At 45.8% G+C, this 27,296-nt stretch overlaps 1 protein-coding gene across 1 annotated transcript in view; it reads left to right on the top strand.

Annotated features, from left to right (window-relative positions):
• Positions 1-27,296, top strand: part of ANKAR (ankyrin and armadillo repeat containing) — a 623,401-nt gene that overhangs the window by 516,643 nt on the left and 79,462 nt on the right. Inside the window, exon 21 of the mRNA XM_073558116.1 lies at positions 364-473. Within this exon, the coding sequence (XP_073414217.1) occupies positions 364-473 (110 nt within the window). The remainder of the gene's footprint in view (positions 1-363; positions 474-27,296) is intronic.

Below are 27,296 nucleotides of genomic sequence, written 5' to 3'. Positions count from 1 at the left end.
GGGCCAGTCTTCATACAGTTTTAGTAATGTGAAAATTAAGAAAAAGATACACAGGGAAATGGTCTTTTTAATGGTTCTTAAAGGGTTTGTGTAGTTATAAGTTATCCCTATACATTGGGTAGGTGACAATTTGCTCATCGTTTTGGTGTTCGACTGCTGGGAATTCACCGATATTAACTTCTGGAGATAGGCATATCACATTCTCCAGCAGTCCCATAGAAAATGAAGTGAATGAGTGTAAGTGTGCATGGTATTGGTAAGTAACTGTTCATTAAATTGTAAATAACTTGCAAACTTAACTCAAACCCTTTAAATATTTCTGATGACTGTGTTAATGTTAAAACAGTCATTTCTGATTGGCAGGGGAATTGCTTTCTTGTTTAGCTCACACCAGAGCTGGAATTCCAGAAGCAATAACTACATTAGGAACAGTGGAATACCTTTGTAACCATTTAAATTCTGAAATTGAAGAGGTAAGAAATGTTATTTGGTTAAGATGGGAAACGCTTTTTAGGAATAAAAACGAAGTAAAACAATAAATTTAACGCTAATTGTAATTCTTACTCTAAATAAATTAAAGTGAAAAGCAAATATAAAAGATAAAAGATGCAAATAAAACTTTATTGTTTGACTAAGTTTCATTAAAACTTTTATTACACGATGCGTCCTAATTATCCATGTAGCAGTGTGTAAAAGTATTAAAAGGCCTACCGATCGCCTACTTCCAAGGTAACTTCAATCTTTTCTGGCCTACGTGACCTGAAACCAGACTAGCCAGCTCACAGAAAGGTTTATTTGTGGACTTTAAATGTTAGGTTTTAGTCACACTAGTGATTTTAAAATCAGTCTGATTTTGTTCCTGCAAAGTCAGACAAGTGTAATGCAAGTAGAAATTACTCCTTATAGAAAGCCGACTTCAAGTAATTCTATTCTTAGGTCTAATTCTTGTCATCCAGATCATGTCATAAAAAAGATTCCATATGGTGAGCTAATTAGAATAAGACGCAATTGTTCTGAAAATGATGCATTTTTAACAGAAACAGAAAAAACTTGTGAGCGTCTCTCTCAAAGAGGATACCCTAAATGGAATTTGGATAATGCACGTAAAAATTTTTACAAATAGATCGCAAAAATTTATTAATAACCAAAAAAGGTAGATGTATTCAAAATAATTCACATAAAATAATAATGTAGTATTCAGTACTTCCTACAGTCTTCAATATGGACAGATTGTTAATATTGTTAAAAAAACATCTACCAATGTTGAAACAAGATGACAAATTAAATAAATATTAATGGAGAATAATGTCAAATTTGTAGCTAAACAAGCTCCACTTTGGGCTCGATCCTATCTCCAAGCTTGTTTTCTAGTTCTCTAAGGGAGGTTAACAGAGCCACTTGGCTTGACGCCACTGGATGTTTTAGACGTGGAGCCAATCGGTGCAAAACTTGTAATTATGCTTACAAAACAAAACAAATTTTCATCTTTACATAATCAAAAGCAATTTAATATACATGATTATATTAATTGTAATACTGAGAATGTGGTGTATGTCATAGAGTGTCCCATATGTAAAGTTCAGTATGTCTGCTGCACCACTTGTCATCTGAAGGTGCGTATTAGGAGACACTTATCAGACGCTGTAAATTCCAAAGCTCTTTCCGCCTCAGCTGCGTCAAGACAATGTGCACAAAGGCAATCTCACTAGTTTCAGATTCTGTGGGATTGAAAAGGTTTATAAACCTAGAGGTGGAGATTTACAACAAAAATTACTTAACCGTGAAACATACTGGATGTTTATGCTTGACACCCGTATTTCTCACGGTCTTAATGCCAGACAGGATTTAATAAAACAATAATGAATATTATTTAGGCAATATTATATAAGAGAATTTATTATGTTGTTCCACTATTTTTAATGATAGTTTTCCAATAGTCGTTTGTAAGGTCTTTTTCTAAATACATATATGCTTTTTTGCATTTTTTTATAGTCTGTCCAATGAGTGTAACATGCCTCTTTTGCATTTTTAATTGTTTGTCCTCTGAATGCTATGTGCACACTATATATATGTCTCCAATGTATTGTGAGGTAGATCATGAGTAAGACTGTCTAGTTGAAATGCATCGATTGTTCTAACTGGTGTGCTCGGTGTTTGCTATGCATATATTTTTTTAAAGCACATATATATTTTCAAGTTGTCCAATAAAATTTTGTAAAGCTGCAGCCGCCTTTGTTCTGAGCTGGATCACAGTGCTTTTTCACTTTTCCTATTTGATGTGGATGCTCACCACAATCCGTGCTGGGCGTTGGCAGGCTGGAGGATTTTACTACGGACTGGTAAGATGACTACACTTTTTTTTCTTCTATTTTTCATGTACCACCTAGCTCACTATCAGGTGGTATGCTTTATACTAAGGACTGATTCAGACTGCAGTCAACAGTTTGGTGCCTTTTTTTCTGCTTTTTCACATTTTGCTATCTATCTATGTATGTAATATATACATATATGTGTGTCACTGACATTTTATATCTATCTGTTCTAAGGGTGTATATGTATCTATTCTATCCTATTCTACCCAGTCACTCTGTGATGTTACTGTACTGTGGGTACGGAAAGTATTCAGACCCTTTTAAGTTTTTTACTCTTTGTTTCATTGCAGCCATTTGGTAAATTCAAAAAAGTTCATTTTTTTCTCATTAATGTACATTCTGCACCACATCTTGACTAACAAAAAACAGAAATGTAGAAATTTTTGCAAATTTATTAAAAAAGAGTGAAATATCACATGGTCATAAGTATTCAAACCTTTTGCTCAGACACTCATATTTAAATCACATGCTGTCCATTTACTTGTGATCCTCCTTGAGATGGTTCTACTCCTTCATTGGAGTCTGTCATGATCCAGGTTGGATCTGACAGATTAAATGCACAAAGTAACCTTTTTTTTTCCTTTGGCTGTGTGCCAAAGGGGGTTTTGCACCCGGTGGCCATTAGGGTCATTGCACTGTGGTGGTTTCAGTTGTAGTTTTCCCCCGGTGGCCATTAGGGTCATTGCACTCTGGTTACCTTAGTTTGTGCACATGATTATGTAACAGGTGTGATTGCTCTATAAAAGAGTGTCAGGTGTGTCAATCACTGTTGGTGATAAGTTCCTCATTTGCAAGCAAGCCTGGGTAAAGAATGGAGCTGAAGGAGAGTCACTGGCAGCCCAGTCAGAGTGCTGCAATAGCACCTATGGTGTCTGCAAGGAGGGCTGGCATGGATTGGTGGAGTGTCAGCTATGGTGTCTGCAAGGAGGGCTGGCATTGCTTGGTGGAGTGGCAGCTACTGTGAATAGCTGCACTCAGAATACTGGACTCGGTTGAGGAAAGCTGGACTCAAAATGTTGGACTCTTTGGCAGAAAAGCTGGACTCATTTGCTGGACTCTGTTCCTGGACAGCTGCACGCAGGTGTGGACTCTGTTTGCTTTAAGGCTGCACTATGGTGCTGAGAAGATCCGTTGCTGGACTGTGCACCCAGATGTTTGTACTCGGTGGAGAAAAAGATGCAAGCAGGTGGTGGGCTTGGTTGCTGGGAGCGTTAGCAACAGAGCAAAGCTAAGTGGTGTTCCCCTGTTATGTCACTTTTCCTTATGTGTGTTTAGTGCAGTGGTGGGATTAGTTTCCACACCGACCAATTCCCTAGTGAGGGTTTAGGTGCAGGGCGAGTCAGGGTTTTTAGGTTCCTGATCGGCGCCTGGTGCGGAACCGGTCTGGGGAACATTAGGAGTGTAGAGACACTGACTCAGGGGAGTGCAGGAGGTCTCCACTTCCCCATTCCCTATCGCAGGGCCACCATTGTTATTGTTACCCAGGTTTTCCCTATTCCCTTTGTCTTATTGTATTAGTTACCGGCCTGCGGGCTGCGTCACATAGGACAATTACACATGCCGCGTCCTGTTGTATCAGTTACCGGCCTGATGGCCGCGTCACTCAGTACCAGGCACGTGACGTTATCACCAACCTTACTTTTTTTTTCTGGCTAGCCTCAGGCCATGTTCAGACCTGTGAGTATTTGCTGCTGGGCCTCACTGAGGTGAGTGAGGACCTGCATGGTGTTGAAGCAGTTCAGCAGCAATTATCAGGGTCTGGGGCCTCCTGTTTGGCTCAACCTGGAAATCAAATAGCGGCTGGCAATGAAGCCCCTAGAATCGCTGCTGGGGAGCAGGACTTGCTCTTACAGGCGGACGTACCCAGACAGGTGGGTGGAGTTGGTCACCATGGTGCTGTCTGGGGTTCCCCGAGGTGAAGGGGTGCATCCCTGTAGTTAGCAGACTGGTGTGATAGTCAGCGGGGTTTACGCAAATCTTCCTTACCACCAAAGTAGCCACCCCTCCTGGTCGTTTGGAGGAATGCGACCAGGGAGTGTATTTTTCCTCCATATCCCAGGCCCTTCCCTCTTCGGTGTGAGCAGCAGGTGTGCTGCGGGGGAGTAGGGGCAAATCTCAACCCTCGCCATTAGCCAACCCTGGGAGGTGCAGACCTCGTGGTGTAAAGGGTTGGGGGGTGCTGCACCCCTTTGGTGGAGTGCGGTGGTGTGAGTGTGGTGACACAGGGGGACGCCTCTGTTGTCCATCCGAGAGAGAGTTCCCCGATTGTTGACAGACGATTGTGTGGCAATAGACGCTGTTAGGGCTGGCGGAACGCACCAAATTCTAAAATAATAGTTGGTGCGTTCGCAGCCCGGGGTCCACCGTGCAGAGGTGGTACACTGCTGCTAAGTAATGGCTGAAGAATAGAGCAGCGTAAAAACAGTCACACATGGGTTACGTCACCCAATGTGAACAGGTGCGAACTCTGTTAATGCACAGAGTCGCACAACCGCTGAACGTAAATGCCGGAATCTGTTTAGCTCACAGAGCCCGGCCAATGGAGCGCACAGTGTACGGCCACAGAACTCTACCCCAAGGACACGGGGTTAGAGTCCCTCTAGGCCCACTTAGCGCACGGCGTCACTGCCGTGAGTGCCGCAATAGATGCTGGCTATGAAGTGGAGCACGTGCACTGAGGCGTGCCGTGTCCCTGGTGAGGACTGATGCCTGACTCAACCTCTGTCCTACCTACACCTAAGCCTGGGTGCTAGCAGGCTAGGCTGCACAACACATGCGTACCAAGGGTAGGGGTTTCTTAATGAGTCATTCACCAGATACATTCATACGTGCATACATCACTCACTCCACATAGTCTGTAAATACAGTCTCATCCTAGCACATGGCCGAGCAGCCATGCGAACCTTTTATAGTCGCGAGCGTCCAGGACCTTCCTGGCTTCTCAGATGGGCCAATCCGAACAGGACCTGAGCACGTGACCTTCGATCTCCAATGGGAGATCACTCCACGGGCATGCTCAGTGGCCCGACATGGGGACTTAGTCCCTGGAGAATCTTGCTGCTGAGCAGCATGTATTGTCATAGCTGCGCCAGAGGTGGCAGCAGCAAGCAAACCCACGGAGCTGGTCTGGGCAGAGCGCCTGGACCGACGAGTTTGCTGAGCAACCTCCTCTGTGGCTGGAGAGGAATGGGAGACCGCTGGAAGTAACGCTCGGGATTCTCGCTGTGCAGCGACAGAAATCCGATGCCTAACATTACCCCCCTCCTAGGGCCCCCTCTGAGCCTCGCTGCGCTCAAACTCCGCAATGAGAAGAGGAGCGTGGATGTTCTCCACTGGCTCACAGGTCCGAGCCTCTGGACCATGACCTTTCCAATCCACCAAATAAAATTTTTTGCCCCCCATCAACTTGCATCCCACAATGGCATTGACCTCAAACTCGTCCGAAGACAAGTCTGATGTCCCGGCAGATGTCTCGGAGAATCGGGACAAGAGAACAGGCTTAAGGAGGGACACGTGGAATGTATCAGAGATAGCCAAGTGTGGTGGAAGGGCCAGATGGTAGACCACAGAGCTGATCTGCTCGAGGACCTTGAAGGGGCCAATGTAGCACGATGCGAACTTAGCGGACTCTACCCGCAGCCTGATGTTTCGGGCGGAGAGCCACACCAAGTCGCCAGGGGCAAAAGTAGGAGCAGGGCGCCGGTGTGCATCAGCGGAGGTCCTCATTCTCTCCTTGGAGGCCCGGATAGCATCCTGCGTGCGATCCCAAATGTCACGTGCCTCCACCACCCAGTCTGCCACCCTAGAGTCGGTGGACGACACGGGCATGGGCACGGGGATGCGCAGTTGCTGGCCGTAATTTAAGAGGAATGGGGTCTGACCGGTGGAGTTGGCCACAGCATTGTTCAAGGCGAACTCCGCCCACGGCAGCAAGGGTGCCGAATCATCCTGCCTGGCCGAGACAAAATGTCGCAGATATGTCACCAGGGTCTGGTTGGCTCTCTCAACCAACCCATTCGTCTCGGGATGATAGGCCGAGGAGAGATTTAGCTCTGCTGAGCAGAGAACAGAGCTCTCTCCAGAACTGAGACGCAAACTGAGGACCCCGGTCGCTGACAATCTTATCCGGCATGCCGTGCAGGCGGAAAACATGTTTAATAAACAACGCTGCCAGGCCCCGTGCCGAAGGTAGCCGAGAGAGTGGTACCAGATGCACCATCTTGTAGAAATGATCGGTGACCACCCAAATGACGGTGCTGCCACTGGACTTGGGCAGACCCACCACAAAGTCCATACCGACCATCTCCCAGGGCCTGTCAGCAACCGGCAGAGGGTAGAGTAACCCAGCGGGCTGCTGCCAAGAGGGCCGATTCTGGGCGCAAGAGACGCACGCCCGTATATAGTCCCTGACGTCACGGGCCATATCCGGCCACCAGTACGTCCTCGCCAGAAGCTCAGAGGTCCATTTGGTCCCAAAATGTCCACCCAGCCTGGACGAATGAGCCCAAGAGAGGACCTCCGGTTGCAGATGGGCAGGGGCAAAAGTCTTGCCCGGAGGTACAGACTCGAGGGCGACCGGAGCCACTGTCCTCAGGCTCTCAGATGGGACTATCAGTCGAGGCTCCTCCTCCTCTGATGACACCATGGAGCGGGAGAGAGCATCAGCCCAGACTTTCTTCTCCCCGGAGAGAAAATGCAGGGTGAAGTCAAAACGGAGAAGAACAAGGACCATCTGGCCTGGCGAGAATTCAGTCGCTGGACTGTTTGTAAATAGACCAAATTCTTGTGGTTGGTGAATACCTGGAAAGGGTGGCGAGCCCCCTCCAGGAGGTGTCTCCACTCTGAAAAGGCCAACTTCATTGCTAGCAACTCCCGGTCCCCGATGGAATAATTCCTCTCCGCCGGTGTGAAGGTCTTGGAGAAGAAGAAGCATGGGTGCTTCCGACCTTGCAAGTCCTTCTGGAACAGGACCGCTCCAGCACCGACGGAAGAAGCATCCACCTCCAGAATGAAGGGTTTATCCACTTCGGGGCGATGTAGAATGGGAGCGCTAGCGAAATGGGATTTAATAGAGGAGAAGGCCTTGGAGACAGGTTCTGACCACAACTTGGGGTTTGCACCCTTCTTGGTGAGGGCTACCAAGGGCGCTACCAAAGTTGAGAAGTGGGGAATGAATTGGCAATAGTAATTTATGAACCCCATAAAGCGCTGCACCACTTTGAGAGACTGGGGTTCCTGCCAATCCATCACCGCCTGTAGCTTGGCAGGATCCATGGCCAAACCCTGGGCTGAGATGCTATAGCCTAAGAAAGGCAAGGACTCCTGCTCAAACACACACTTCTCCAACTTGGCATAGAGGGAGTTTGCCCGCAGGAGGTCGAAAACTTTGCAAACATCTCTCCGATGGGAGTCAATATCTGGAGAGTAGATGAGAATATCATCCAGATAGACTACTACCGAGGTGGTAAGCATATCCCGGAAGATATTGTTCACAAAGTCTTGGAAGACGGCTGGGGCATTACAGAGCCCGAAGGGCATCACCAGATATTCATAGTGCCCGTCTCTGGTGTTAAATGCCGTCTTCCATTCGTCCCCATCAGGGATGCGAATCAGGTTGTAAGCCCCCCGCAGATCAAGTTTGGTAAACACTCTCGCTCCCTGTAGCCTATCAAACAGCTCCGATATCAGGGGCAGAGGATACTTATTCTTAACAGTGATGGCGTTAAGACCCCTGTTATCGATGCAAGGATGTAGTTCCCCACTCTTCTTCTGGACGAAGAAGAATCCCGCCCCCGCTGGTGACACTAACTTCCTAATGAATCCTCTTGCCAGATTGTCCCTGATGTATTGAGACATGGCCTCTGTCTCCGGGAGAGATAGGGGATAGACTCGACACCGAAGAGGCTCAGCACCAGGCAAGAGGTCAATAGGACAGTCATAGGGGCGATGCGGTGGAAGTGTCTCCGCCGCCTTTTTGGAGAACACGTCCGCATACTGTCGATAGTGTTTGGGAAGCGAGGAAAGATCTGCGGGGACCTCGGTGGAGGCAACCTGGATGCATTCCCACAGATATCTACCCTCACATGACTTACTCCAGCCAAGAATTCTCCCTGAGGACCACTCTATATGGGGAGAGTGATACCGCAACCAGGGGACCCCTAGAAGGACCTGGTCGATACCCTCGAGCATGACGAGGAGGGATATCGTCTCCTGATCAGATGGAGACACCGAGAGTAACGGTGGAGCGGTTTGGTGGGTAATCGGTGAGGGCAGAGTCGCGCCATTCACTACTCTGACGTGACTGGTGTAGACATCATAACCAGGGGTATAGCATGTCGTTGATCGAAGGCAGATGACATAAAATTGCCCTCCACTCCGGAATCCACGCAAACCTCCACCGCCAGAGTGGAAGAACCAAACCCAAGTGTCCCCTTAAAGGACAACTTGGAGGAAAACGCCACGGATTCTAGTGAGCCGCCTCCTACGGCCACTAGGGGCGAGCGTCTTCCCAGCCGCTGTGGGCACTGGTTGGAAAAGTGACCGGACTGCCGGCAACCATGACAGATCACAGGGGCTCAAGCGGGCCGGGGCCTGAATCCCTTGCGGGAAGCCCCCTGACGCTCGGACGCCCGATCGGGAGATTCCAGAGATTTAGCAAAACTGGGTGCCATCCTAAACCTCTGCCTACACTGGGTCTGCTCCAACCTTCGCTCGGCAAAATGAAGGTCTATACTGGTGGAGACAGTGTTAAGCTCCCTGGTGGCCAGAGCGTCCTTCACATGGCCAGCCAAACCTCTCCAGAATGCCGGAATGAGGACCTTATCTGGCCACTATAACTCTGAGGCCAGCGTCCGGAACTGGATGGCAAAGTGGCTGACCATGGATGAACCCTGTGACAATGCCAGCAGCCGGAGCGCGGTGTCATGGGTGACTCACGGTCCCAAGAAGACATGCTTCAGAGTGTCCAGGAACCGAGAGGCACTCTGCACCACATGATCACCATGCTCCCACAGCAGTGTGGCCCACTCCAAAGCCCTGCCCGACAATAGGGAAATAATAAATTCCACTTTGGCCCGCTCGGAGGGGAATCGTGCTGTCAGCAGCTCCAGCTGTATCGAGCACTGGCTCACGAAACCCCTACAAGAGGCACTATCACCCGAGAACTTCTCGGGCAGTGGGAGGTGGGACAAAGTCGGGGCAGGGATGGCAGTGGTCACATGGGAGACAGCCTCTGTGGCTGCCTGAACAGTGACCGCAGTGACATCCGCAGCAGAGGCTGGATGCTCGAGAGCCGCCAACCTGACCTGCAGCTGCCGGATGTACTGCAGCAGTCACTGTTCGTCCGCCATTACTAACCAGACCCTGGCGCTAGGATAATGTTAGGGCTGGCTGAACGCACCAAATTATAAAATAATAGTAGGTGCGTTTGCAGCCCGGGGTCCACCGTGCAGAGGTGGTACACTGCAGCAAAGTAATGGCGGAAGAATAGAGCAGCGTAAAAACAGTCACACGTGGGTTACGTCACCCAATGTGAACAGGTGCGAACTCTGTTAATGCACAGAGTCGCACAACCGCTCAACATAAACGCTGGTGCCTGTTTAGCTCACAGAGCCCGGCCAATGGAGCACACAGTGTACAGCCACAGAATTCTACCCCAAGAACACAGGGTTAGAGTCCCTCTAGGTCCACTGAGCGCGCGGCATCGCTGCCGCGAGCGCCGCTATAAACGCTGGCTATAAAGTGGAGCACGTGCACTGAGGCGTGCCGAGTCCCTGGTGAGGACTGATGACTGACTCAACCTCTGTCCTACCTACACCTAAGCCTGGGCGCTAGCAGGCTAGGCTGCACAACACATGCGTACCAAGGGTAGGGGTTTCTTAATGAGTCATTCACCAGAAACATTCATATGTGCATACATCACTCACTCCACATAGTCTGTAAATACAGTCTTATCCTAGCGCATGGCCAAGCGGCCATGCGAACCTTTTATAGCCGTGAGCGTCCGGGACCTTCCTGGCTTCTCAGATGGGCCAATCCGAACAGGAGCAGGACCTGAGCACGTGACCTTCAATCTCCAATGGGAGATCACTCCACGGGCATGCTCAGTGGCCCGACATGGGGACTTAGTCCCTGGAGAATCTCGCTGCTGAGCAGCATGTATTGTCATAGCTGCGCCAGAGGTGGCAGCAGCAAGCAAACCCACGGAGCTGGTCTGGGCAGAGCGCCTGGACCGACGAGTTTGCTGAGCAACCTCCTCTGCGGCTGGAGAAGAATGGGAGACCGCTGGAAGTAAGGCTCGGGATTCTCGCTGTGCAGTGACAGAAATCCGACACCTAACAGACGTTCAGGTCCGGACCTTTGTGTGAACGTGTGTGTATGGGTCCCACCAAAAGACATCTAGTGGGAGTGTGTTGTGGAGTCTTACCAGCTCATATCAAACATACACATACACATACAGTACATAACTCGTTCCCCAGGTCGGCGCTTTGGAGATGGTGGTGCCTCCAGAAGTTATTGCCAATACCAGCAGTGCGTTAGTCATAGACCTGAGGTGCGGGTGGTTGTTGGGGGGAACTCTGGATCTGGGCATCTCTGCTGTAGGTGGTGCCCTGATGAGGAGTGGTCTTGAGGGTCCAGAGGCCCCTCATTAAGGGGAGGGTACTGTCATGATCCAGGTTGGATCTGACAGATTAATTGCACAAAGTAACTGTTACGCGGGGCTTAGGTCAAAGAAGGCTGAAATACCCGGGGCCCCTGCGGAGTACCTCCAACTAGGGAAAACCCTGTCTGACCCTCAACCCAGGGTTTTTGCTAATGGTGCAAATGCCTGAGCCTCCAACCTTTCCTTATCTCCTGCTCAACCCTAAGCTGAACCCTCCACCCTCCACCCAGTGAGTCGTCAAACCACCAAAGCCCACACAGTAATGACAGACAGGGAGAACTTAAACCGCACCGCGTCGCATACACACAGGACAATACCGTAATGTGAACAGGGCAAAACAAAACACAAATACAGGAAGGTGAAAAGGTAACAACGGATCATACGCCACCAGCTACGAATTTCTCTCTCCAACACCTCCTCTCCAGACCGGAACCACTTGGCATAAAACACAAGCTATAATCGGCGATGCCCATAGGCCAACACGACTATTTAAAGACCGTGGGCATGACCAAAGATCCCACCTGATTTCCAGCTAGATTAACCCCCAATAACCTGAGTAAAATCAAGCCGGCGCCACTGAGGCTATAGTGGATGGAGATGGAACTACCGCTGCCTGCCGGACGCTGTGGTGTGAATAGCGTCCGACATGACAGTAACCTTTTTTTCTTTTGGCTGTGTGCTAAAGGTGGTTTTGCCCCCGGTGGCCATTAGGGTCATTGCACTGTGGTGGTTTCAGTTGTACTTTTCCCCCCGGTGGCCATTAGGGTCATTGCACTCTGGTTACCTTAGTTTGTGCACGTGATTATGTAACAGATGTGATTGCTCTATAAAAGAGTGTCAATTGTGTCAATCACTGTTGTTAAGTTCCTCATTTGCAAGCAAGCCTGGGTAAAGAATGGAGCTGAAGGAGAGTCACTGGCAGCCCAGTCAGAGTGTTGGAGTAGCAGCTATGGTGTCTGCAAAGAGGGCTGGCATGGATTGGTGGAGTGTCAGCTATGGTGTCTGCAAGGAGGGCTGGCATTGCTTGGTGGAGTGGCAGCTACGGTGTAGAGCTGCACTCAGAATGCTGGACTCGGTTGCAGAAAGCTGGACTCAAAATGTTGGACTCTTTGGCAGAAAAGCTGGACTCATTTGCTGGACTCTGTTCCTGGACAGCTGCATGCAGGTGTGGACTCTGTTTACTCCAAGGCTGCACTATGGTGCTGAGAAGATCCGTTGCTGGACTGTGCACCCAGGTGTTTGGACTCGGTGGAGGAAAATATGCACGCAGGTGGTGGGCTCTGTTGCTGGGAGCGTTAGTAACAGAGCAAAGCTAAGTGGTGTTCCCCTGTTATGTCACTTTTCCTTGTGTTTAGTGCAGTGGTGGGATTAGTTTCCTCACCGACCAATTCCCTAGTGAGGGTTTAGGTGCAGGGCGAGTCAGGGTTTTTAGGTTCCTGATCGGCGCCCGGTGTGGAACCGGCCTAGGGAACGTTAGGAGTGTAGAGACACTGACTCGGGAGTGCAGGAGGTCTCCACTACCCCGTTCCCTATCGCAGGGCCACCATTGTTATTGTTGCCTAGGTTTTCCCTATTCCCTTTGTCTTATTGTATTAGTTACCAGCCTGCGGGCCGCGTCACATAGGACAATTACACATGCCGCATCCTGTTGTATCAGTTACCAGCCTGCTGGCCGCGTCACTCAGGACGGGGCATGTGACAGAGTCCAGCTGTGTTTAATTAAACTGATAGTACTTGATTTGTGAAGGCACACACCTGTCTATATAAGACCTTACAGCTCACAGTGCGTCAGACCAAATGAAAATCATGAGGTCAATGGAACTGGCCAAGGAGCTCAGAGACAGAATTGTGGCAAGGCACAGATCTGGCCATGGCTGTACTAGCTCAAAAGGATGCTTCTACTCAATACTGATCAAAGGGTCTGAATACTTATGACCATGTGATATTTCAGTTTTTAGTTTTTAATAAATTTGCAAAAATTTCTACATTTCTGTTTTTTTTCAGTCAAGATGGGGTGCAGAGTGTGCACTAATGAGAAAAAAATTAACTTTTTGAATTTACCAAAAGGCTGCAATGAAACAAAGAGTTTAAAGAGGTCTGAATACTTTCCGTACCCACTGTATGCGGCAGATGAATTGCAGGCTTTCAAAGAAGATTGGTGTGTAAAAATCGGACAGCACTCACAAAGTCCAAGTGCTGTGCGATTTTTTTTTTTTCTCGCACCCGTTGACTTCTATTGTGGGATGCAATCTGATTTCCAATTACAATCCGATCGTGTGATCCGATCTGAGTCTGGTAAAAAACATGCAGATGAACTCACAATGGTAGAATAACATTGTTTCCAATGCAATCCGATTTTTAATTGAATTGCATTCATTTGATTTCATCACAAGTGGGAATGAGCCCTAAGTTTATGAAGCTTTGTTCTGAGTCTCATAGACTTGCACTGGGAGAGCAGCTAGCGCTCCTCAAAGTGGATGCTGTATAAGCCGGCAGAGCTGCAGAGCAGTCCATTGGGATCAGAGCTACATTGGAAATCAGAGAAGACTGCAATCAGGACAGGGGTTGCATCATTATGATGTGACAGTACCGCCTCCCATTTAGGAGAGGCCTCCACAACTCTAGGACCAGGTTTTTCAGGGAAAGACTGATGAAATTGACTATCTAAAGCTGCGTGCCCATGATCATTAATACTCACGTTCTAAATGCAGCATATTTTCGCTGCATCCAAAACAACATTGCATTGTACAGTACAAAACACAGTGGATGAGATAAATTGAAATCTCATAGCCACTGTACTTCTTTTTAACATTGCGTAAAATCACCTGCGGTGCGGGTTTCCGAGCCACAGTATGTCAATTTCTCTTGCGGGATTCCTCAGTCTATTGTGTGAAATTTCCCCATAGAATTTTAGCATAGTTTTTATAAAGAAATAGATCATTTTAAAAAAATTACGTGGGGTTCTCCCTATTTTTCATAACCAGCCAAGGTACAATAGACAGCTGCAGGCTTATATTGTCAAGCCCATAGCCACCCTAGAATTGGCGCATCACATTAGATGCGCCAATTCTGATACTTTGCCTGGCTCTTCCCGATTGCCCTGTTGCGGTGGCAATTGGGTGATGATATTTGAGGTTGATGACAGCTGTGATTTGTCAAAAATCACAGCTGCCATCAAGCTCTGTGGTTAGTAATGGAGAGGTGTCTATCAACATCCCTAATACTAACCCAGTAATGAAAAGTAAAAACACACAGAGGTAAAAAAACACTTTACTTGAATAAAAACTCCTCCACACTTTTCCTTGTTCATCAATTTATTGAAAAAACACAACCCTAAAAATGCAGGTCCGAAGTAATCCAACGAGTCAGAAGTAGGCCAGAAAAAGATATCTGAAAACCATAAAAATGCAGAAGTAAAAAGAATAGACACTCCCTAATTCACCAATTTATTACCCAAAATGTTTACGTGCAGGTCAGCTATAGTCCATATTCCTCGATGTCTCTGGCGAATGTGAATATCAACAAAGGGAGTCACTACCCGGCACCTGTGAATAGCGGTCACTTTACTGCTATTCACAGATGCCGGAGACATCGAGGAACGTGGATTACTTTGAACCTGCACGTTTTTTGTGGGGAAAGGGGGGGCAGTGTCATGATCCAGTCCAGAGCTTGTTTTCTGCTGTCTTCTCTCTGGACTGGTCATGCGTGGGTTAATCTCCTCTGCCTCGTGTTGGAGCTGGCTAGGCTATTTCAGTCCTCTGCAGCCTGCGGGCCAGTGTCAGCTATAGTTTATGCTTCTAGGCTAGAGCCGCTGACCCATATGCTTTAGTGATCCTTCTGCCTATGACTTCCCGATGTTACGCACGGTGAGGGAAAACCAAGTGTAACATGAAGGGGAATGGGGAAGGGGGCCCAGACACTAAGGAAGGGATTTGGAGATCCCTAGGCCAAATCTAATCTCTCCCTAGAACTCCTACCGAGTCCCTATATTGGTTCCTCACCAATCGCCGAGCCGGAACCTGGGGCCCTGAATCTCCCTGGGGCCTAGTCCTGAATAGGGAACAGGAGGGAGATGCGCGCTAGGCAATCTCTGCTAAACTAAAGACGATAAGGTGAAACAAACAGGGGAACACTTAGCTGAATCGCCAGATACGGACACTAGAAGAGGGATTCCAGACATCAAACTGGTTCACTCTGAAAAGGTCCATCACTCTAGCAAGCAGAAGTGGAAATGAAGCTATTACCCGCACTGGGTCACAGCTGAGCCAATAACTAAATAGATCCACACTTCTGAGGGCAGAAGGAGGTCGACGCTGGGTCCTAGAGGTAGATGGTTCAGGGAGCAGTCTGTAAGGACAGGCGGTCAGACCTTCTGAGGCCTGATGCAGGATGATAGCCTGTCACCTCCGAAGTGCTCGTGACACCCGACTTGTGTATGACACGGCCAGATCTCTGGACTCCGCCTCTTGTTTTCCATCTCTGATACCACGCTCTCCGACTGATTTTGATTTTGGCTTGTACTCCGACTACATCTTACGTCTCACATTTTAGATAGTACGTTCCCGGTAGGTTCTGACTCTGGCTTGTCTCTGACTATGTGCATAGCTGTGACCTTTGATACTTTTGTTCCTGACAGTTTCTGATTCGGCTTGTCTGACCACTCTTTCATTACCTGTGACACCTCTGCTGCTGCTCTGTGTTACTACTTTGTGTGTGCAACCTCTCTTCCCTCACCAGTACCCCCTGGTGGAGGTTGTGCCATACTGCACTGCAGCAGCACATTACAGCTGGATTCTATAAATCAATGAACAAGGGATAGTGTGTGGAAGTGTTTATTCAAATAAAGTATTTTTTCTGTGTGTGTTTTAATGGGGTAATGGAGAGCTTTAATGTGATGTGCCAATTCTGGGGTGGCTTTGGGCTTGTATTTTTAGGCTGGGATAAGCCCAATATCCGGTGACTTTCCCTTCCTGATAATATGAGCCTGCAGCTGTCTGCTTTACCTGTCAGGTTCAGGTTTTGGGTGGTCTCAAGATAGACCCCGTATATTGGAGTGGTGCCAAATCAGGTACGCTTTGATCAGAGCAGAATGAGACGAGATGAACACAGGAGAGGTATCTCTTAGTACAAATCATCTGAAGTTTAATTGAAATTGGTTGGGCTTATATCCACTGCCGAATAGGCTTATACATTACATAATCAGAATTAGTTATGAAATTATTTATTACAGTATAATCTCCAAAAATGCATTAAGCTGGTCATTATACCAGTAAGTGTTTTCTTATCATCAGGTGACTTTCCATCTTAGAGGTAGATGAGAGTCAAAAGTCTAACTATTGCTATTAGTTCCTATCGTTACTAAGTTTTATCTGATTAATTACATGCTACCTACCATTAGGTAGCTCAATCGATACGGTGCTAAGTGGTGACATGGTGCTTATCATGGTTGAACGCGGCAATAGGTCTTATTGACCCAGGGAGATGTACGACTCATTCAATATGTTCAAAGTCTATTATGAGTAAATATCTTGAATCGGCAAATATGATTTAGCTATGAGAGTCATAGCTTATAGGAAATATATTGGAGGGGTCCCTGTGTGTATCTTAGAGGGTCTCTGAATACCCTATCAGTTTCCCCTTTTGAGAACAGATATGATTCTATCCTCAACCTATGGGTACGTTCAAAGGCCTAATGCCAGTGTCAGACTTTAATTTACTTTCTTCTGCCGAATTCCCCATATCGTAGGGAGATCATATGCTATTCTCAACTATGGCATGTTGTATTTGTAATGGTGGGATCTTTAATTGTGTATGCATTTATTAGTCTTTGGAAGGGTGTTCTGATGCTAGTGGTGTAGCAATCTACTTCTTGTGCTCTGCTGTGGTATCAGAGGAAATTGGTCCTAGCTGACACACTGTTTCTCTTATCCCGTGTATATTTTATGAATCTCTGTTGATTATAGTAAATGTAATCTATCCAGTTCATATTTTTCTTAAAATCAAGTTTGAAATAATCTGCTGTCTCAGAAATATCATTTTGGTTTGTTGGAGTCAGTTGCCCCTTTTGGAGTAGGGCCATCAGTATCATCAGGAGCATGATCATCACTTTTGTGTTCCAGGATCTTGTAATGGCTGGCATGGATCCATGTTGGTTTTCCCTCGAGCTTCACTGATGTGGCTGTGGTGATGAGTACTTGAAAAGGAACGTCAAATCTCGGCTCCAATGGCTTCCTTGTGTGTCTTTTAACTACCACCCAGTCTCTAGGCTGTAGAGAATGGGTTCCTTCTTGACTCTATGGGTCTGGAATAGAATCAAAAACTTGTTTATGCACGAGTGAGAGCCTCTTCTGCAGGCTCTGGACATAGCTGGTGAGGTTATCGCATTGTAGCTGCAATGTTTGTTGGAAGTACAAACCTAACCTAGATGCTGACCCAAATAAAACTTCAAATGGGGAGAGTTTTTTCTTCCTGTTGGGCGTGTACCTAATGGAAAAGAGAGCTAAAGGTAAACATTCTGTCCAAGTTTTCTCTAATTCTTCACTTGCTTTCTGAATTTTTAACTTAAGTGTACCATTTCGCCTTTCAACCTTCCCACTCGCTTGGGGTCTGTATGGGGTGTGTAGTGCTTGTGTAACATCCAACATTTACATAGCATTCTGCATTACCTCTCCGGTGAAGTGGGTACCTCTCTCGGACTCTGTGGTTTCAGGAAGTTCGAACCTACAGAAGACCTCTGACATCAATTTCTTTGCAGCGGCTCTCACAGTAGCTTTTGACATCAGGAAGGCTTCTGAACACCCTGAGAAGAGATCCACACACACGAGCACGTACTCATACATTCCCACTTTAGGTAACTGTATGAAGTCAATCTGCAGTCGTTGAAACGGGTAGAGGGACTTAGGTACTTTCACTACACTCCCTGGATTGTGTTTTGCACATGTTAGACATGCCTGTGTGAACCTAGCAGCAACTGTTGTGAAACCAGGGGCGATCCATGGTTTATCCACCAAAGAACACATGCCATTCTTGGACAGGTGCGTTGGGCCATGGGCCGCCTGAGCTATCATGGGGTACAAGGACCTCGAGAGGCATACTCGTTTTCCCGCCATCCACAAACCTTCACTTTCCTGAGCTCCAACTTTCATCCAGACCTTTTTCTCCTCCCTGGTGGCTTGCCGAGTCAGAGCCTGTAAGATACCGAAATCTAGCTGGTTATACTCGTGCTTACCATGATCAGTGGAGATGCCCCAGAGGCCTTGTGTTGCCTCGGCTTTCTGTCGGCTTCCTTGGCTGCTCGGTCTGCTTCTTCATTGCCTTTTGCTTCCTTCATTGAGAGTTTTGTATGCACCCTTACCATGACGATGGCAACCTCCTTTGGGAGCAGAAGTGCCTCCATTAGTTGCTTGATGAAGTGCCCATGTTTAATAGGGGTGCCTGCTGATGTAAGAAAATCTCTCGCCCTCCATATGGGACCATAGTCATGGGCTATTCCAAAAGCATATCTCGAATCTGTGTAAATGTTGCATTGTTTACCTGTGTGAATGTTGCATTGGAAACTAGACCTCCCAAGGAACTTATCTAGATATGTGGTGAGAACTTTGAACCCTCAAGGGCTTCACAGAAGTTTATAACGTACAGCTGTACAATTAAATAATCATATTTTTTTCACAAAAAATGATCTTTTCACCCTCAATTTTTATTTTTCCAAGGGTAACTGGACCCCAAAGGTTATTATGCAATTTGTCCTGAGTACGCTGATTCCCCATTTGTGGGGGTAAACCACTATTTGGGTGCATGGCAGAGCTCGGAAGAGAAGCAGCGCCATTTGACTTTTTTGGCTGGAATTGGGATTGGACGCCATGCCGCGTTTGGAAAGCCCCTGATGTGCCTAAACAGTGGAAACCCCCACAAAATACACCATTTTGGAAACTAGACCCCCCAAGGAACTTCTCTAGATGTGTGGTGAGCACTTTGAACCCCCAAGGGCTTCACAGAGGTTTATAATGCCCGGGCATGAAAATAAAAAAATCATATTTTTTCCACAAACATGATCTTTTAGTCCCCAATTTTTTTATTTTCCCAAGGGTAACAGGAGAAATTGGACCCCAAAAGTTATTGTCCAATTTGTCTTGAGTGCACTAATACCCCATATGTGGGAGAAAACTACTGTATGGGGACACGTCGGGGCTCAGAAGGGAAGTAGTGACGTTTTGGAATGCAGACTTTGAAGGAATGGTCTGCGGGTGTTATGTCTCTTTTGGAGAGCCTCTGATGTGCCTAAGCTGTTGAAACTTCCCACAGGTGACCCCATTTTGGAAAAGTAGAACCCCCACGGAACTTATCTAGATGTGTGGTGAGCACTTTGAACCCCCAAGTGCTTCACAGAAGTTTATACCGCCCGGGCGTGAAAATAAAAAAATCATATTTTTTCTACAAATATGATCTTTTAGTCCCCAATTTTTTTTATTTTCCCAAGGGTAACAGGAGAAATTGGACCTCAAACGTTGTTGTCCAATTTGTCCTGAGTACGCTGATACCCCATATGTGGGAGAAAACTACTGTATGGGCACACGTCAGGGTTTGGAAGGGAAGTAGTGACATTTTGGGATGCAGACTTGGATGGAATGTTCTGCGGGTGTCATGTTGCCTTTGGAGAGCCACTGATGTACCTAAACAGTGGAAACCCCCCACAAGTGACCCCATTTTGGAAACTAGACCCCCTAAGGAACTTATCTAGATGTGTGGTGAGCTCTTTTAACTCCACAGTGCTTCACAGAAGTTTATAACGCCCGGGCGTGAAAATAAAAAAATCATATTGTTCCACAAACAAGATCTTTTAGTCCCCAATTTTTTATTTTCCCAAGGGTAACAGGAGAAATTGGACCCTAAAAGTTGTTGTCCAATTTGTCTTGAGTGCGCTAATAACCCATATGTGGGAGAAAACTACTGTATGGGGACACGTCGGGGCTCGGAAGGGAAGTAGTGACGTTTTGGAATGCAGACTTTGATGGAATGCTCTGCGGGTTTCATGTCGCATTTGGAGAGCCTCTGATGTGCCTAAGCTGTTGAAACTCCCCACAAGTGACCCCGTTTTGGAAAACTAGACCCCCATGGAACTTGTATAGATGTGTGGTGAGCACTTTGAACCCCCAAGAGCTTCACAGAAGTTTATAACGCCCGGGCGTGAAAATAAAAAAATCATATTTTTTTCCACAAAAATGATATTTTTGCCCCCAATTTTTTATTTTCCTAAGGGTAACAGGAGAAATTGGACCCCAAAAGTAGGCTGATACCCCATATGGGGGGGTAAAACACTGTTTGGGCACATGGCAGAGCTTGGAAGGGAAGGAGCACCATTTGACTTTTTCAATGCAGAATTGGCTGGAATTGAGATCAGACGCCATGTTGCGTTTGGAGAGCACCTGATGTGCCCAAACAGTGGAAACCCCCAATTCTAACTCCAACCCTAACCCCAACACACCCCTAACCCTAATCTCAGCCCTAACCCTAATGGGAAAATGGAAATAAATACATTTTTTACATTTTATTATTTTTCCCTAACTAAGGGGGTAATAAAGGGGGGTTTGACTTACTATTTATGGCGGGTTTTTATTTTTGGCAGCTGTCATACGCTAAAAGACGCTTTTTATTGTAAAAATAGTTTTTGCATCACCACATTTTGAGAGCTATAATTTTTCCGTATTTTGATCCACCGAGTCATGTGAGGTCTTATTTTTTGCGGGACGAGTTGACGTTTTTATTGTTACCATTTTCGGGCACGTGACATTTTTTGATCGCTTTTTATTCCGATTTTTGGGACACAATGAACAAAAACCAGCATTTCAAGAATTTCTTTTGGGGGGTGCGTTTGCACCGTTCTGCTTGCGGTAAAATTGGTAAAGTGGTTTTATTCTTCGGGTCAGTACAGTTACAGCGATACCTCATTTATTTTTTTTTTTATGTTTTGGCGGTTTTATGCAATGAAAACAATTTTATATAAAAAAATTATATTTGCATCGCTTTATTTTGCGAGCTATAACTTTTTATTTTTTGCTGCTTGTTTTTTGCAGGTCAAGATGACGTTTTCAGAGTTACCATGGTTATTTATATCCGTCTTTTTGATCGCGCGTCATTGCATTTTTTGTTCGACGGTATGATAATAAAGCATTATTTTTTGCTTTGTTTTTTATTTTTATTTTTTAAGGGGTTTGCTAAAGGGGTTAACTAATGGGACAGTTTTATAGGGTGGGTTGTTACGGACACGGCGATACCAAATATGTGTACTTTTATTGTTTTTTTTTTTTATTTCCAAAAAATGAATTTATTAGGGAATTTTTTTTTAATTTATTTAGCGATTTTTTTATAAATTAATTTTACACTTTTTTTTTTTTTAATCTTATTACATTGTCCCAGGGGGGACATCACTGTCATGTGGACAGATCGCTGATCTGTCACATCGCAGATCACTGTGACAGATCAGCGATCTGTCACAGGCGCTTCACAGGCTTCCTCATGCCTGCGCTGTGCAGGCAGTGAAGAAGCCGGCTCCCTGCAGGCCCCCGAAGGTCCCCGCTGTCATATTGGATCTGGGGACCTGCAGGGAAGGAGACCACCGAAGCAGCGCAGCACATCGCGCTGCTCCGGGGGGCTCAGGGAAGCACGGAGGGAGCCCCCTCCCTGCTGATGCTTCCCTAAACCCCGGTACACTGCGATCATGTTTGAACGCAGTGTGCCAGGGGTTAACGTGTCGGGGCGGTCCGTGACTGCCCCTGACACATAGTGCCGGATGTCAGCTGTGATAATCAGCTGACACCCGGCCGCGATCAGTGGCGCTCACCACGTCAGCGCCGCTGATCGCTATGACGTACTATCCTGTCCCTGGGAAGTAGGTCTCAGGGCACATGGACGAGATAGTACGTCATATGACAGAAAGGGGTTAATATATAGTGTTTTCAATACCACTGATCACATCTAAGGGTGATCAAAGATATTACAGTGCTGTGCAAATTAATTGGGACAAAGCATTTTTTTAAGTAAAATCGTAAGTTGGTTACCAGTCAGTGAGTCAAACCAGTTTTAACTGCTTTGAACAGGCACTCACACCTGTTCAAAGCAGTTAAAACTGGTTTGAATCATTGACTGGTAACCAACTTACGATTTTACTTAAAAAATGCTTTGTCCCAAATAATTTGCACAGCACTGTATATGTGTAGACTGCCTCCCAAGAAAATATACTCTAAGTCGAATGCTAAAGTGAATCATGTCTCAATAACACATTAGAAATAGTGTTGGAATATGTTTGGTGCAACAACTCCATTCCCTTCTGAGTGATCAGTTGCTAGATTTGTATGCTGTTTATAAAGTTAAAAAAAAACTACCAGAGGTTCACACAGGGAGAGCATGTGACTGTATTTCCTGTTTTTTCTGTGTCTGTGTATGAGAGAAGCAGCCTGCTGTATATGCTGCACAGAAAGAGACATACAAATGATTTATTCCTGACCTGTTAAGCATTTCATGTATTGTTACTGTTTATTCCTTAATAAAGAAGCTCTGTTGTCACATGCTTGGAGAGTATCCTGAATAATTCGCTGCCAACAGGTTATGGGCCCAGAGTAACACAGCAACAGAAACCCAAAGCAAAAGCATCACAGAACAACAGAGAAGATGTCCACTAGCAGCAATCCTGTCAAGTTCTCACTGCCAAGCCTCACTAACCAGAACTACAAGAACTGAAAATTCAAGGTGAAGATGCTGCTCATAATAGAAGGTACAAGGAAATATACTAAGAAACAAGTGCCTCATCCATTACCAGATGATTGGCTAGAGAAGGATCAGAAAGCACAAAGCACAATCTCCCTCAGTCTAGATGATAATCAGATTGTACATATATGCAAGTGTGCAACTGCAAAAGAGATGTGGGATGAGTTACAGAAAGTGCATGAAAGATCAAATCTCAGCAATAAGCTTTATTTCATGAGAAAGCTGTATCAGTCTTAGTTAAGTGATGGACAGAATATGCAGTACTATATAAGAAACATCTTAGAGATTGTGGAGCATCTCAGGGGTACTGGAGAAGAAATTAAAGAGTTTCAAGTTGCTGCAATTCTATTAAGTGGTCTTCCAGAGAGTTATGACACACATGACAGCAGTGGATGCATGGCCAGATGATGAGCTGACACTAGAGTATGCTAAAGGCAAACTTGTGGATGAATTCAAGAGAAAAATGCAGCATGTAAGCAGCAGTAATGAATCCAGAGCAGAAACAGCATTGAAGACACAGTATTTCCCTAAATATAAGAGCAATGTGAGAGAAATTTGTGAATATTTTGTCTGTAAAAAGCCTGGCCACCTTAAAGCAGACTGCAGAATTTGGAAAGCAAGAATGAGTCAGCTTAAAAAGCAGAACAGTCATCAAAGGGTTAAAACAGTTGTAAAGGTAGATTCTGCATGTTTTGAAGCTGCATTTAATACCAGTACAGGCCCATCTGCAAAGCATATATGGTGTATAGATTCTGGTGCAAGCAGCCATATGACAAGTAACAAGAATTTCTTCACTAATCTTAATGAAAGCAAGCCAGAAAAGGTTATCTTTAGCTAATGGTCACTATATGACTTCAGAAGCGGTAGGAGATTTCTAACTCCACTGTCCAGTTTCCTCAGTACAAAGCAGAAAGATCCCAATAAAGGATGTTCTCTATGTTCCCAGCCTTGAAAACAATCTTCTGTCAGTAAAGAAGCTCACACAAAAGGGAAATGTAATTACTTTTAAAGATAACAGCTTCATCATCTCAAAGAAGGATCACACTCTTGCAGAAGGAAAAATCCAAAATGAACTTTATCAGCTAAGATGCTAAGAAAGAGTGTACAGTGCTAGACAAGATCTACATAAGCAGTGAGGCTCTGGAATTCTCTTCCTGAGGAAGTGGTGATGGCCAACTCACTGAATGAATTTAAGAAAGGAATGGATGCTTTTCTTGTGAGTAACAGTGTAGAAGGTTACGAATAACAGAATATTATAGGTAGATGTTTGACCCAGCTTAGGGGAAGGAATTTTTTTCCCTATGGAGAAAATTAGCTTCTACTCTGTGGTTTTTTTGCCTTCCCCAGGATCAACAATGCAGAAAAGCTGCACTAAAAATAGGCTGAACTAGATGGACATAAGGTCTTCCTTCAGCCTTCAAAACTATGTTACTATGCTACTATGTTACTGTATCCATGTATGGCACAGACGTCTTGGGCATAGACACCCAGAAACAGTAAGAAAGCTAGCTCAATTTGCAAATGGTATTGAAATCAAGCAGTGTAGTCAAATGATGAAGTACATTAGCTGTCTTAAAGGGAAAATGTCCAGAAAATCTTTTCCTAAAATAAGCACCACTAGATCTGGACAGCCACTGGACCTGATAAATACAGATATATGTGGTCCAATGAGTGTTCAAACTCCTAGCAAGAAGAGATATTTTCCCATTTTTGTTGATGACTACAGTTGTACAGTCACCTACCTGCTTCTCAGTAAGGTTGAAGTTCCACAGAAACTTGAAGAATATCATGCTGTAGTGTTTAACAAATTTGGAAGAATGCCAAAAGCCCTGCGCACAGATAATGGAACCGAATATACAAGTGGTAAGGTGCAAACCGTTCTGAAAAAGGATGGAATCGTGTTCCAGACTACCATTCCATAAACCCAGAACAAAATGGCATTGCAGAGAGAAAGATCTGTACTTTCTGTAAAAGTGGAAGAAGTATGTTTGATGCGAATCTACCTACAACATATTGGGGAGAAGCCATCATGACAGCTTGCTATCTTCAAAACAGAGTGCCAGGTAAAGCCACAAGTAAAACTCCATAGGAGCTATGGAACTGCAAGAAGCCTAACCTGAAGCACCACAGGATATTTGGAAGCAAAACGTTTATGAATGTTCCCAAAGAAAAAGTTCCAAGTGGCAATCACATGCAAAGCAAGGAGTCCTGGTGGGCTATAGCGAAACTCAAAAGGGATACAGAATCCTGCACCCAGAGACTAACGCTGTATCAATCAACAGAGATGTACTGATTGATGAGAATTCTGTATCACTCAAATTTCATGAAGTTACACCAGTTATTCAAACTAAGAAGCAAGAACCTCAATCACCAAACCCAGATGCCGAAAAAGAAAACATTGAAGCGTGGATAAGCTTTGAAGCCACTAAGGAAGACACAGAAGAACCAAGTCATCCTCCAGTCAGGAGATCAGGAAGGACAAACAAAGGTATCCCAGCTAGATACCTTTCTTATATGGTCAGAACACTTCCTGAACCAGAACCCCACTCATGGCAAGAGATGCAAAAACTGCCTGTCCACAAGAAGCAGAAGTGGATAAATGCGCTAATGAATAAATGGAGTCCCTTCACCAACTCCAGACATGGGAGCTTACTGAGCTTACTGAGATACCACAAGGAAAAAGCTATTGGATGTAAGAGGGTCTTCAAAAACAAATATGACTCAGAGGGTAAAGTTCACCAGTTTAAAGCAAGATTGGTCACAAAAGGGTACTCGCAAAAGTATGGTGAAGATTATGATGCTACCCAGCAATGAGAGTTACAGACAAGCAGTGGGGTCACTTCTGTACATAGCAACCACAACTCGTCTGGATATTACAGCCACAGTTGAAATTCTCTGCCGATGTGTAAGTAAGCCATCCCAAAGAGAGTGGAATGCAATTAAGAGAATTCTTCAATATCTTAACCCCTTCACCCCCAAGGGTGGTTTGCACGTTCATGACCGGGCCAATTTTTACAATTCTGACCACTGTACCTTTATGAGGTCATAACTCTGGAACGCTACTATGGATCCCGGTGATTCTGACATTGTTTTCTCGTTACATATTGTACTTCACGTTAGTGGTAAATTTTCATTCAAATAACTTGCGTTTATTTGTGAAAAAAACGGAAATTTGGCAAATTTCGCAGATCAGCAATCTGTCACAGGCATTGAAGAAGACTTCCTCTTGCCTGCGCTTTGCAGGCACTGAGGAAGCCAGCTTCCTGCAGGCCCCCGAAGGCCCCCGTCGCCATCTTGGATTCGGGGGCCTGCAGGAAAGGAGCCCCCCGCAGCAGCGCTGCACTTTGCGCTGCCGTGGGGGGCTCAGGGAAGCACGGAGGGAGCCCCCTCCCTGCCGATGCTTCCCTTTAACCCCCGGTACACCGCGATCGTGTTTGATCACGGTGTGCAAGGGGTTAACGTGTCGGGGGCGGTCTGTGACCGCCCCTGACACATTGTGCCGGGTGTCAGCTGTGATAATCAGCTGACACCCGGCCGCGATCAGCGGCGCTCACCACGTGGGCGCCGCTGATCGCGGTAGATGTACTATCCCGTCCATGGGCATAGGGGCCCGGGTCCCATGGACGGGATAGTACGTCTGATGTCAGAAAGGGGTTAAAGAAACTCAAAGGCTAAATCTTAAGATATCTGCATTAGGAGATCTCCCTCTCAGAGGTTATATGGATGCAGATTGGGCTGGAGATTCAAGTGATGGGAAATCAACAAGTGGTTACTTGTTCAAGTTAGGAGAAAATTCAATTTCTTGGTCCAGTAGAAAACAAGTGTCATTCACATTATCTTCTACAGAAGCAGAATATATATCTGCTGCTTATGCAAGTCAAGAAGTAATTTGGTTGAAACAACTTTTTAAAGATCTGGGCAAGCCATTAGCTCAACCAACATTATCTATGAGGACAACCAAGGATTCATTAAACTTCCCAGCAGTGAGAAATTTAGTGCAAGGACTAAGCACATTGATGTAATACATCACCACTTACATGACTTGGAATGTGGTGTACTCAAGTTTGTTTATTGCAAGTCTGACAAGATGAAAGCTGATGGTATGACAAAGCCATTATCAAGAGCCAAGTTTGTGGACTTCAGAACCCCAATGGGACTAACAGGATAAGTAGTTGTTAAGTGGGGGTGTTGGAATATGTTTGGTGCAACAACTCCATTCCTGTCTGAGTGTTCAATTGTTAGATTTGTATGCTGTTTATAAAGTAAAAAAAACCTCCCAGAGGTTCACACAGGGAGAGCATGTGACTGTATTTCCTGTTTTTCCTGTGTCTGTGTATGAGAGAAGCAGCCTGCTGTAGATGCTGCACAGATAGACACGCACAAATGATTTATCCCTGATCTGTTATCACATACTAGAAATAGGCCCAATGCTATTGCATCGGAGTGCGGTGAAATGAACCGCCGGCAGGCGGCTCAGTCAATGAACTGAATCCCTCGCCAAT

The sequence above is a fragment of the Dendrobates tinctorius genome, unplaced genomic scaffold, assembly GCF_039654945.1.
Source record: "Dendrobates tinctorius isolate UK_male_01 unplaced genomic scaffold, ASM3965494v1 ptg000254l, whole genome shotgun sequence".
Taxonomy (NCBI): domain Eukaryota; kingdom Metazoa; phylum Chordata; class Amphibia; order Anura; family Dendrobatidae; genus Dendrobates; species Dendrobates tinctorius.
The sequence above is the reverse complement of the archived record's forward strand: the minus strand, read 5'-3'. Positions and strand labels throughout refer to the sequence as shown.